Genomic DNA, 13,284 nt, shown 5'->3' on the forward strand with positions numbered 1-13,284 from the left:
TGCTGTTCCCATAGTACAGAAACCGAAACTGGAGACCAGATGAACCCTGGGGCTGGATCGAGGTTCTCTGGGGACCTCATTCTGTGTGCCAGAGAGATAAGATAGTGGACCTTCACGAATGGAACACAAGCAGTCTTTGTTGGTACGTGACTGCCCAATCCCCCAACTTGTCTCTGAACCTCTCCACTTCCCTGACCATCTGAACCCTATCTCAACTCTTCACAGACGAGAAAACAATCCCCTTTTATGTATGTAGTATTTTAGAGTTACAGAGCATTTTTATATGCCCCCCCCCCCCAAGCAGTGCTGTGAAGCAGGCAAAATGAGGACTTTGGTTTTACAGATGAAATATCTGAGAAACCGGGGCCCGGGCTGGTGTTGGGTTTGCTCTGAAGGCCCCCCCATTCAAATGGTATGCCTGGGGATTCTAACTCACATTCTTGGTCACCCCAATCTTTGGGATCAGGGAGGTCCTTGGCATGCAGATGATAATGGAATTCTCTCTTATTTTTTACTGAGGTGAAATTCACATGGCCTACGATTTGCCATTTTAAAGTGAACAGTTCAGTGGCATTCAGAGCAAGGGCATCCACAATGTTGTGCAACTACCACCTTTAGTTTTCATCACTCCCTCCCTGGGATTTTGTGCAGAATACACGAGAATCTGCGTAAGACATCCAGCTCAGGGGCTCAAGGAATGCAGCCTGTATTCTCAGCCTCTCTCTAGTGCTCTCTCCACCACCTGGTAACGTAGAAAGAGGAATTCTTTCCCAAAGTTAGCACTTTGAGAAAATCAGGTGAAGGTAAATAAAGTATTTACGTCCCAATCCCCCCCCCCTTTTTTTAAAGGCATTTCAAAATTTATCTCTTCCAGATGATAACTTTCCCCAAGGAACTCTTCCTATTCTCAGAGGGATCAGGCACCTTTACCTACCAATGCCCAGGAACAGAATTGTACCTTGTCATGAGCTTCTTGCTTTTTTGAAGGAGTTTGTCTTTTGAGGGAGTTGGTGGCACGCACACCCTTGCAAGTATCACTGTGCACTACGTTGTCCTGGGTACAAAACAGGTGTAGAAAAGCTATGTGTTGGAGTGAATGGTGGCCAGCCAGCCCCACTATATTCTAGCCAGCACCTGGTGGCCAGCATTTTCCCCACCTTTTACATAGTGGGTTTGGTGACTGGCGATATGTTCATTGGGTGCCAGGCTGGGCTCTGGTTGGCCATCACTTGGGCAGCTCTGGCTGAGGCAGGACATGAAAGGCTCCAGCTCCCACACCTGCGTCGCACAACGGATGGAAAGCAAGAGCTTCAAGCAGGTTAACCCAAGAATAGAATGACTTTGGCCTTTATTTAAATTTGGCAATTCCAGGAGCATAGGCTCTGGGCCCCAAGGAGTCGTGACTGTCCCTTTGGCTTCCTATGTCACCAGGTGACGAAGCAAATGCTCTCTGTGGTGGCCAAGGTGGCTGAGGTAGACGGCTGGTGAGGAGTGTGGCTGGGGAATTTGGGATGAGTGCATGCCCGTGGCTGGAGGCCTAGAATCTCATAGTGTTGAGGCTCATTGGAGGATTTTCCCGCTGGCGACCTCCTATGGCTCTCCATGCCATCACTGCGCCGACGCCAAGTGCAAGGCCACCTCCTGCTGCCACAGGCAAGGCCCAGGACAGCACCGTGGGGCCTGTTTCAGAATGGTCTTGGAGTAGCTGACTATTCCTCAGGGTGTGGAGGTAAGGGCTCTCCTGTGGAGGAAGAGAGGGTCAGGGGTTACGGGTCTCTGAAAACCATCCTTCTGCCCACCTTGGGCTCGCTTAGTCCCTAGCCCCGGGGAACAATGGTGCAATAACCTCGCCCATTTTCTCTGCTCATCCTTCATCGACACTGTGCTCAAACCTCCTGAACGTGGATGGGTATCCAAAGTGGTCAATACCCAGCTATAACCTCCTTTTAGTTTCTCACCTGTATCTCTTTTCCCTGTCAACCTGATACTGAGATTGGGAACTGATAGGCGACCAGAGGGAGAGAGTCCTGGGGGCTGCAGAGCCCCCACCTCTTTTTTTCTCAAGGCCACCACTGGACAGCTGTCCCCATTCCCCCATCCTAGGAGTGCCCGTGAGCAGGGACGACAGTCAGTGTGGAAGGACAGCTGGTCCTGTGGTAGGTTTGAGACCCGAGCGTGAAGGGCCAGAAGAGGAGGTATTCAGGCCTGCCTCCCTGGATTCTCTCCTTCCTCTGTGCACACGAGTGTGGAGCCCTGTGTAGGAGCTGAGAGAGTGCCGAGAACGTGACCACTCTCACGGTCTTGGCCAAGTTCAGAGACAATCACATCACAAAGGAGACTCAGTCCCAGTCTTTTGAGAAGTGTGAACAGAAAAGAGACGAACACGGATGCGTGCTGGAGGCAGCAGCCTTAGGGTGAGGGGACAGGAGAGTAGACCAGGGAGGGCAGCACCTGAGCCTTACAGGGTGTGGCTTTCTCCTGCAGGCAGAGATGGGGATGAGCCTCTGGGAGGAGCAGGTGGCAGAGTGAAAGCACAGACCTGGCAACTGTGGGGCTTGGCTGGGCAGCTGATCCTTTCTCCAGGAACATAGTGTGTCTAAGGTGATAGAGGAAGCTGGGTCTCCCCTCTGGATGCTCCAGTGGGACCAGGGAAAGGTTTCAAGCAGCCTTGACAAGACTAGAGTGACTTTCCAGGTAGGCTGTGTAGTGCCTGGCAGCGGTTACAGGAGGGCAGGGAAAGGAGGGGAGAGCTGGGGGACATGTTAGGAGCTTGGTCAGCCATCCTGGTGAGGGCAGTAAGGGAAGAAAGGATGTGCTGGGACGGGATGAAAAGGAATCTGCGCTCCACAGCAGACACGGTGTCTTACTTCTTTCTGCACAGCACCCCCTCCCCCACCAGTGCCCCTTCAACTGCCTCCCCTGAGTGCCTCTTCCATCGGACCTGCTGCTTTCCCCCACACCCCGAGGAGCTGTGAAGTTTCAGGGACAAGGAGAAGAGGTGAGAATGGATAATGATGGCAGTTGCATGATGATAAAGCTCCCAGGGAACTCCTTTGAGCCTCTAGGTCTCAGGGACCCCTGCCCCCTAGGCATCTGTTTCACGCTGGATGGAACAGGCCGGATGTTAGGACATTACTCACAGGAGAGGGGCATTTGAGTTTGGTTCGGCTGTGGGTGAAGTTGTTGGAGGTTGTCTTATGGCCGACTGGCTCCAGCTGGAGAGAGAGAAAGGACACTGTGATTTCCTCTGAAGCTGAGTATCTCACACCTGATTCCCTCCTTCTGCAAGGGTGGGTTGACACCAGCAATAAACACAAGATCCACGTCAGATCCCAGCTGCCCTGGCCAGAGCTGGACCTGACTTCTGATTCAGAAGGGGCGGATCAGAGTCCATCAGGCAGGGTGGGACCCTGAGCCTGTGTCCTGGATTTACCAAGGAGGACCCTGGGGCCCAGGAGACACGGATCGGTCCTGCCACAGCCAGTGTGTGGAAAGGCCTGGCCCAGCCTCACCATCTCCTGCTTCCCTTCTGGGTGGCTGTGATCATAGACACTCTGCAGTTTTAATTTTATAAAATGTTGATCATCCTATTAACCAACTTGAAGTGTGTGGGGCTAGTCAGTTTCAGAAAAACTTTGAAAACATATTGGTTACCGTGACGTCCTTACTATATATACTTGGCTTGCCAACCTTAAGAAATCAAAGTTTCTCACTTGAGCTACGTTGTTTTTCACACAGATGTAGAGGTTTACCTGAAACATCCCTGGAGCGATTGTTGTTCAGAGAGGTTCCGCTTAACACTTTGAATCCTGGGACCCTCTGAGGATGAGCTGGAAGCCACTCTATACCCCTTCCCGGCACCGTTAGCCTGTAGCCGCCTCCTGCCGTGGCCAGCGCTGAGAAGTGCGCTCCCTCCTGTTTACACATCCTGACTGTGTAGCCTCTACCCTTAGAATCTGCTTCCCTGCCTGGTCCTGAGCCCCTCAGGTACTGCCCGTAGGGGAAGCGAAAGCACAAGATGCCAGCTAACCACCACACCTGGCCCGTGATCTTGCTTTCTGTTGTTTCTTTACACCTGTTCCTTCGCATGAGAAGGGTAGGGTCGGCTGCTCTGGTCCTGAGAGACACCGCGGTGACTGGCACAGCACAGTGGGAGCATTGCCTGGGGCCTGGTTCTGCTGCTATTGCCATGCCAGGCAGGCTCCTGGGCTGCTCTGAGGTCAGGGGTGGGGCACTAAACCCTGTCCTGACCACCCCGATTCGGTGGCTGTGAGCAGCAGCTGAGAAGATGAAATGAAAGCTCACTGAGGTGGTTTACATATGTATTGTTGCTACTTCCTTAGAGCTGAGGAAGCACAAACTTCTTGTAATGGAACCACCGTCGAGGGACAGTATAGACGCTCAAGGTCAGGTTGGCTGATTCCCGGACATTCCAGGAGCCCAGGAACCGACTGGCACAGAGGAAGGTAAGGATCACGTGGGGTTGATGACTGCATCTGTTTCTCCCTTTCTCCTGGCTCCTTGTCACCAGTGCCCAATGTACCTTCCAGCTGTCAGCCAGCTACCTTCACCGCTTGACTGAAGCTCTGGTCAAGGTCACCTTGACCTCCAGCTCGCCAGATCCACTACTCACTTTTCTGTCTTCTTGACTTTTCAGCAACATTTGTCAAAGTTGGTGCTTCCCTCTCGAAACACTCTCCTGCCTGGGCTCCCAGAACAAGGTCCTCTTCTTTTCTCCTTCCTGCCTTCCCCACCCCCTCCTCCTCTGTCACTGGAGTCCAAAGTTGGAATGAGGGTCCAGGGGCCTGGTGGTTGGTCCACACTCTTTGCCAACTACTCTTCTCTAGGAGGCCTCACTCAGTCCATGGCCTCAAATACCCCCACCCATTAACAACTCCCACATTTTGTTTTTTCTAAATTTCCGTTCCTGATCATGATTCATTCTTGCTTACCTGATGCCTCCAGGTGGATTTCTAGAAGGCAGTTCACACTTCTTATGGCCAAAAGAGAACTTTCAATTTTTTTCCCCCTCAAGCCTATTTATTTCTTTCTACCACCTCAACCACCCACCCAATTGATTTTTTTTCTTTATTCCTTGACCCCGAATAAAGGAGTCTTTTATTCCTTTTTGTTTTAAATTTAAATTCCAGTGTAATATTAGTTTCAGGTGTATAACAGTGATTCAACAAGTCCCTACAACACCCGGACTCGACACAGCAAGTGCACTCCTTGATCCCCATCACCTGTTTACCCATCCCTCCCCCCCCCCCCCCCCCCCCCACCCCCCTCTGGCCCTTATTCTTTTTCTACCTCCCCCATCAGCCAGTCCAAAACCTATTCCAAATCTGACTCCTTTGCTCCTTCTCCACTGTCATCACCCTGGGCCCAGGCACCTTCATGTCTCACCTGGGCTCCACTTCCTTCCCTCTAGTCCACTGCTATATGGCAGCCAAAGGGCACACCAGGTCTCGTGGCTCCCCTGTTGGAAGCCATCCAAGGACATGGCCCTGTTCTTGCTTACCTCTCTGACCTTGTTCACTTCCCTCCAGTTACACTGGCCTCCATGCTGCTCAGACACTTCAAACTCATTCCTGACTCCGGGCCCACACAGGTCTTATTTCCTCTGCCTGGAACACTCTGGCTCTAGACCTCTGCATGCCTGGCAGACTCTTGACATTCAGTTCTCAGTTCACATGTGACTCTTGGATGAGGCCTTTGCTCCCGCCATTATTCTGTCACAGTACCTGCCCCCACCCTCTTTTAAAGCCCTGAATATGGTCAGAAATTCTTAACGATTTGTTGGTTTTTGTCTGTCGTTTGCCCAGGAGTGCAAGGATGTTCCCTTCCCCAGCACCTGGAATAGTCCCCACTGCATAGTGATGCTCAATAAAGAGTAGATGAGGGACTGGGTGGGTGAACTGGAGTCACGGAGCCCTGAGTGGAGAAGCTCAGATGAGAAGGCCTGGGGCAGGGTGCAATGGGCTGAGTGGGCTTCTAGTCTGTTCTAGGGATTCAGAGAAGGCTTCCTCTAGGAGCTGGCATCTGAGTTGAGTGTTAAGGTGGCTATGAATTCAGAGAAGGTTGCAAGGGCAGCCCAAGATGTAAGGGAATGAGCAAGAGCAGACACACAGAGGCACCATGGGTGGTGCAGGAAACTACTCCTTCCCAGACAGCCCAACTGCCAGTCGGAGGGTGGCGGGAACGACCACTAGAGAGGTCAATTAGGGCCAAGTCTCAGAAGGCCTGGGTGCTATGCTGAGGGGCCTGGACTTTCTCCTTCGAGGAGGGGCAGGCCTTGGAAGTTTGGTCAGATTTTCATTTCCACAGATTCCTGTGGCTGCCCTGTGGCAAACAGATGGAAGGCAGTGGTTTGCAAACTCTGTACAGTAATATCACTTGAGACCTTTTGGAACCTACAAAACCTGTGGGCTACCCCAGACTAATCCAGAATTTCTGGGGATGAGGCCCAGGCACTAGTGGTTGTTTGTATTGTTTTTTCTTTAAATCAACTTTCTACCGAAGCTAACAGGAGAAGCAGTGCAGATCATAAGTGAACAGCTGGTAAATTGTGATCAAATGTACCCGTGTAACCGGCATCCAGATCAAGGTACGGGATACTGCCAGCACTCCAGAGCTCCCCTCCCCCCTCCAAAAACCATACAATAATTCACTTGTTTTTGAAATGTATAGACATAGTTGTGTGTCGTTGAACCTTATTTATTCGCTGTAAGGTATTCCATTGCATGAATGTGCCACATTTTGATTATCCATTCTATTGGTGGACATGGGGGGAGCTTCCTGCCTGGGGATTATGAACGGTGCTGCTGTGACTTTTCAGGTGAGCCCACATGTACATTTCTGTTGGGGATCTACATGGGGGTGGGGTCGCTGGGTCACAGGGAATCCAAATGCTCAGCCTTAGTGGATAATGCCAAACTGGCTGCCAGTGTGAAAATCTCCCAGATTATTCTAACCTCTGGCCACAGCTGAGCTTTGCTGTTCTAACGGGGGTAAGCCCAGACACAGGGACACCGGTTAGGAGGCTCGCGTGGTCACCCGGCCCCTGGGCAGATGCAAATGTTAGCGGACAGCAAGATTTCTAGTGAAGAGGGAGCAGGCATCAGAAAAAAGGAAAAACTGCTTGTAGGAAGAAAAAAAAAGGAAAACAGCCTCACGCTGCTGGTGCTTTTGGTGTTGGCTTTGCAAAGGTCGCTGGAGAAGGAGGCATAATCTGTTGCGAGAGGAGAGGCAGAAGATGAAATAGTGTAAAGTGTGTTTGTGGCCACAGTAGAGTGCCTGGCAAGCGTCAGCCAAAGCCTGCAGACACTATGTCATAGGACTGTCATTGTGAGACATGAATTCACTGGTTATATATGTGCTGATCCAGTTGGGAGCGGGGAGGCCGGGTGATGCTGTGGCCAGGGCACTAGGGGATAGATTAGACATGGTCTAATCTCGGCTTGGCCACGACCAGGCTGTGCGATCCTGGGCAAAATGCTTCATATCCCTGTAGTCTAGTTAGAGCATTCTGGCTACATGAACTGTTAAGATCTTTTCTGGTTCTAATGGACTATTACATATGTCACTCTAGAGGTGATAGCAGAAGACGATCTGAAAAGTTGGCATGATGTAATAACTTTATATCTGAGATGGTTTTGGATGAGAACACTGGACTATCTAATTCCCTAAATTATCTAGCACAGGATAAGATACTCTCAGATGATTTCAGTTTTGTTTTAGTTTTTTAAAATTAAGGATATGGCCAGGACACTGGTGGCTGGGAGCCCCAGACAGTCTTGTAATGTTACTAATATGGCAGCATTCACCTTTTGTTTTCATATCTAATCCCCTCCCACTTGCCTTTGTGTATAAAAGCCTCTCACCTGGGGGTACCTGGGTTCCTCAGTCAGTTGAGTATCTGACTCTTGATTTCTGCTCAGGTCATGATCTCACGGTTTGTGAGATTGAGCCCCGTGTCGGGCTCTCTGCTGATAGCGTGGAGCCCACTTAGGAGTCTCTCTCTCTTCCCCTTCCCTGCTCGTGCCCTCTCAAAAATAAACATTAAAAACAAATCCTGTGGCTTTCCCTGAGCTCTCAGGGGGATACATGGGACTGTGCACAGACACCCACTCTTTGGAGGGGATGTAAAAGGAATGAGGTCATGGGACTCAGCCGTGAAGGAGAACTGGACTTCAAAACTGCTCTCAGGAATTATGTTGTGCAAACTTTGATTAAAAAGATTACCGTGGAGGTTGGGTAGGAGGGAGCGCAAGGATGTTTTGACTGTAATTCCAAGTCCTGGGCTGATAGACTGTGACGAAACCTTTAGCAGGGGGCAGATTATGGTGTCAAGAGCAGGAAACAAAGGGAGAGAAAGGCTGAGACTGATTAAGTAGGCCAAGGATGGAACGTGCTGGCATGCTGCTCAGGGGACGGCAGTGCTGGGCTTGCTGGCTAAGGAGGCAGGTGTGGGAATATTCGCGCCAGGGAATGCCGGCAGAGCCCCGGCCAGCCCCAACGGCAGTAAAAGTGGGAGTGTGGATGTGTTTAGTCACCATGGGAGAAACGGGAGAATGCAGGTTGGGGTGGGGATTGGGTTACCCGCTGAGCCAAGATCAAAAGAAGCCACTGGGTTGGAAAGGCATTTCATTTGCTCTGTGCCACAGGATACAGCTATTGTGGTGACCGGTCCAGCTCTGTGCCGACACAGCTGATTGTAGAGGAGTGGCCAGCCATCAGAGGCAAGGCCAGGTGACCCTGTGGCCCCTCGGCTGTATGTTCGTTTCCTAAGGTCCCCGTTAGCCCCATCAGAAAGGACTGGAGAGACAGGCTGGGTGGCTCTTTTCTTTGTGATGTTCCAGAAAACGATACTGGGAATGTGTTGAGACTGGAGTCCTGGGGGCTGGCATTTTTTGGATGCTAACGATTGTGTTTGGTGCTGCACACACGTTACCCTCAACAAGGTCACACGGTAAGGGGCTGAAGCTGCTATTTTCATCCTGTTTATCTGATTACAAAATTATCCCCCCCGCCCCACCCAGCACTGGGAAATTGCTAAAATAATGGAATCTGTCAGGACAAATAATAAGGTATGCCACCATTCTGAGCTTTGCAGAGAAAGGGGCTCCTTCCATCAGTAGGTCTTTGTTTTGGGCAGCGGTCAACATCCTTGAGCTGCCTCCTTTGACACACAGCCCACTAGGTGCTCGGCCACTCACCATGTTGTTCCAGAGCGCGATGGCCATCTCCGCGTGACCACGTTCTGAGAAGTGGAAACAGTCCTCGGAGAAGAAGGTGAGGTCAGCGCCACCTCTCTGTGACCAAAGGCAAAGGGATTACCTTTCTGGGAAAAAGGTGCAGCTACCCACCCCTGCGGGCACCCTGGGCATTTTCCCTTCCAATTCTGCTGCCAGTTGTCTCGGATACTGATGGACAAACTCCCCAGTTTTGGAACTTTTTAAAAGACCTAAATTATAGCCACCCCCAGTCCATCCCTTTTCCTTTGGCATCCCTGCCCTGATAGTTGAAAAAAAAAATAGGAAGCTTTCCATTCTATCCCAATCTAGCAAATACCAGGGCCATGCCTGGGGAGCTTGGTCACTGCTGACATTCTCCCTTTCCTTCCAAGTACATCCAGGTTCCATTCAGACCAAAAGAAAAGGTAAACAGAAAAAGCAACTCCCTAGGAGCCCTCTTAGAACTACATGGTCAGAAAAAGCCCAGGTACAGAAGGAAGTATATCGCCTAAGAATAGCCTCCCAGAATTGCCCATGGCTTACGCTGTTCAGGGGGACAAGAGTGTTCTGGAAGAAAGGCTGCACGACCACTGCGAAATCTTCACGCTGCAGGTACTGGTGCCAGTATGACAACCTGGAGATGGCACTCTGGGGATGGGAGAGAGGTTCCTCAACCCTCCTGGCAGGACTGGGCAGATGGGTTCTAGTCCTGCCTTGTGCTGGCTGTGAGGGGCCAGCCCACCCTCACCCAACGTGACTTCAGGGGATGCTCCAGTGCACGTGCAGACATTCATCCTGCCTGTACCTGGGCACCACCTGTTCTGTTCTGAAGTCTCCGAGGCTGGATTTGAACCTCTGACCAGACTGCTTGGGCCAAAGACCTCCCCTGTTCTTGCTGCATGAAGAGCTGAAGTACCACACGGGGCTCCACATCTAGCTCAAATGGGGAGCATTTCAACACTAGCTCCCCAAGATGCCTATAAACTTGGAGGATGAGTGTCCATGTAAAAGGGATAGATGGGCTTCTCTTCCAGAAGCTTTTAGGGGCGCCTGGGGGGGGGGGGGCTCAGCCGATTGAGCGTCTGACTTCGGCCCAGGTTGTGACCTCATGGTTCATGAGTTTGAGCCCCACAGCAGGCTCTGTGCTGTCAGGCTCCGTGCTGTGGGTTCTGTGTCTCTCTCTCTGCCCCTCCCCAGCTTGTACTCTTTCTCTTTCAAAAATAAACATTAAAAAAACAAAAAAAAGCTTCCACTCCATCTGGAAAAAAGGGCCAGGATGTTAAAAACAACAACAAAACAAACATGAGAACCAGATAGGGCTTCAGGGTCAGGCAGAGATACCTGGGGGGAAGTTTAGGCAGGGGAAACTTCTTGGAAGAGGTGAGAAGACCTGTCCTGTGCACAAGATGGAGACGTAGAAGAAAGATGTGGGGTGGGCATAGCAAGAGGGGATAGCAGGGGTGCACACAGAGTTGGGGATGGAGGGAAGCAGGGGTGGGCTAAAGCCCAACAGGGCGGTAGACACCTGCCCTGCCTCCTCTGGGTGAGAGATGATGTCTGGCACGTGGCATCTACTCTGGTCACCAGGCAGCGAGACAGGAATCCTCCCAGCTTTCTCTGAGATTTCTCCCTGCCTGACTTGGTGTTCTTTTCACCCGGAGAAGGGTTGCAAGGCCTGTGATCTGCCTTTAGGGAGAGGCCTTGCTCTCAGCAAGCCCTGCTCTGGGAGTAGAGGGGGTTCCCAGCTGGGACAGGAGGAGGAGGGCTGCGGGTTCACCTGGAAGTTCCAGTTCATTTTCTTCAGTTCTTGCATCTCCAGAGAATTCTCCTGGGAACGCGCGAGGCAAGTGCAGTTGCTCCTGGGAGAGAAGGGGTCCTGTGGAGAGGTGCCTGGGTGGCTGACCCCCTCCCCCCACCAAGGGAAGAAGGCCTGGACCCTGTATTGCCTTGCATGAGAGGATGGTAATACACAGGTGCCCCTGCCACACAGCCTTGGGTGACTCCTGGACCCAGGTCACAGACTGGGCACTAGGGGTAGCAGGTGCTTGTTTAAAGAGAAGGTGGGAGAACTGGCACCCGATATCTGGGTCCCCTTGCCACCTGGCTGCTCCCACCCAAGCCTGGGCTTCCTCCAGGGAAGGGCTGGAGGTTTGGAAAGACTGCCATCACCACCTTCTCTCTCTCCATGTTCCGGAGGGCCCCAGCTCTACCTCTGGCTGCTTAGCGCTTGCCCTCAGGGCTCCAGAGCGGGGAGCCTCTTGGGAAGCAGACCTGAAGATCCTGCAGGAGCCGTTCACACCTCCTAGCTACTGCCTGTTCCACCCTGGCCGGTTCCCAAGGGGAATGGGAACCAGCCGGTCACCTTCCCAGCAAATCCATGGGACCCCCCAGCTGGGACTCCTCAGCCCCCTGCAGAATCTCCTCTTCTATAGCAGCCTCACAGGAAGTCTGGGTGACCCTCTGGCCTCAGAAGCTGACAACTTCCTGCCAGGGTCACAGCTGAGCTTTAATAAATTCCAGCCACCAACAGAAATTCATGTCTTGTACAACATACCTTAGCTCTAAGCCTGGCTTTCAAGGATGTTATAAAAGCTACCGCTATACTGAGCGCCTGCCCCACAGGGACCAAGCCTGTGACACGCATTTCCTCTAGACCTCGCATTACAGGTGAAGAGGAGGCCCAGAGAGGTTATCTAGTTTGTGCAAGGTCCCACAGCTCCTACATGGCAGACCCAGGTCCAAGACAGGTGTCTTGGATGCCCATTGCTCCATATTTGAGAGGCAGCACAGGGCAATCACAGATGGTGCCGGAGGCCTTAAGGATCATTGGTGTGTGTCTCACTTTACAGAAAAGCAAACTGGGGTCCAGAGAAATAAAATGACTTGCATACAGTAGGCATTCAATAGCATAGAGGTATTTCTGAATGATCTTCCAAGCCCCTGGCTAATTGCTGATATCTGCCTTCTGGATAGGCTCGCCTGCCTCTGCTCGCACTGGTCCATCTGTCGGCACCTGTGAGTCCCACCCTCCCCAGGTGCCCTCGCCCTGGGGCTGTGTACTCACTGAGCGGCCAGCGGCAGGTCGCATTTCCCACCTTGGCCCTGGTGCAGGCCAGCCAACTCCATGACCTCCACCACATTGATGAAAGCCCTTGGAAGCTGTGGGGGAGCAGAGGGGTGAGCTTCGTTAGTCCCCAGGCCGTTGTGGGGGATGCTGGTTACTACTGGAAGGAGCCTAGGGGGTCCTCTACAATCTAACTTCCTCCTCCCCAATTTTACCAATGAAGAACCTGAGGAACAAAGAGGGCATGGGACTTGTATCATCTCAGTCTTCTTTAGTGGCCCACTTTATCACTTGGGAAGCTGAGACAGCAATCACTGGGCTCAAGTCACATTGCTAGTAAGCCACAGTGCCTGGCCACAAACAGGCCGACTGGCTCCAGAGGCAAGCTCTTTGCCACCAAACAGTACAGTGTGATCCAGTTAGAATTTCCCTTTCAGGGAGCTTTGTCCCTGCCTCCCTCCCCTTCCTTCCCCTCCAGGTGCCCTTGTCTGCTCACAGCGGGGCTTTTCTCAGCACCTATCTCACTAAACACAGCTTGCCTAGATGTGCCCAGAGGTGATGCCCAGTGAGGGAGTAGATAGGTTGCTGGTGGGAGAGGAGAAACATACGGCTGCTCTTTCCTACCTCCTCATAGAAGATGTCCAGGGCCTGTTGGATGTGCCGAATGTACTCCCCAGCTGAGTGGGCCTCCTATGAAGAAAGAAGGGGGCTCTTGTCATCCCCTGGGTTCTGTGAGAGGATGATCATGGTCTGATGACTAGCACAGGAGGATCTGGGATGGTGGCAGAGGGTACAGAGGGGCTATAAAGGTACTAGACAGGCTAAGCCCAGCCCTTGTTGGCAAAGTCTTCCTTTGACCCCTAATAGACACCATGGACAATCCCGAGGGATCCCCACCCCGATCACAGTATCTCAAACCCAGAGGCAGATTCTGATAGCACTGCCTACCCCCCCAATTCTCCAGTCCCATCTGTCACCAGCGTC

General features: G+C 52.0%; 1 protein-coding gene across 1 annotated transcript in view; it reads right to left on the minus strand.

Annotated features, from left to right (window-relative positions):
• Positions 1 to 1,331: 1,331 nt before the first annotated feature.
• Positions 1,332 to 13,284, minus strand: part of PLB1 (phospholipase B1) — a 121,807-nt gene continuing 109,854 nt past the window's right edge. Inside the window, exons 52-58 of the mRNA XM_049652722.1 lie at positions 12,925 to 12,990; positions 12,301 to 12,395; positions 11,014 to 11,095; positions 9,780 to 9,884; positions 9,219 to 9,314; positions 3,141 to 3,215; positions 1,332 to 1,741 (exon numbers count right to left, since the gene is read on the minus strand). Coding sequence (XP_049508679.1) covers positions 1,538 to 1,741; positions 3,141 to 3,215; positions 9,219 to 9,314; positions 9,780 to 9,884; positions 11,014 to 11,095; positions 12,301 to 12,395; positions 12,925 to 12,990 — 723 coding nt within the window. The 3' untranslated portion in view covers positions 1,332 to 1,537. The remainder of the gene's footprint in view (positions 1,742 to 3,140; positions 3,216 to 9,218; positions 9,315 to 9,779; positions 9,885 to 11,013; positions 11,096 to 12,300; positions 12,396 to 12,924; positions 12,991 to 13,284) is intronic.

This window comes from Panthera uncia, assembly GCF_023721935.1.
Source record: "Panthera uncia isolate 11264 chromosome A3 unlocalized genomic scaffold, Puncia_PCG_1.0 HiC_scaffold_12, whole genome shotgun sequence".
In the NCBI taxonomy this organism is placed as follows: Eukaryota; Metazoa; Chordata; class Mammalia; order Carnivora; family Felidae; genus Panthera; species Panthera uncia.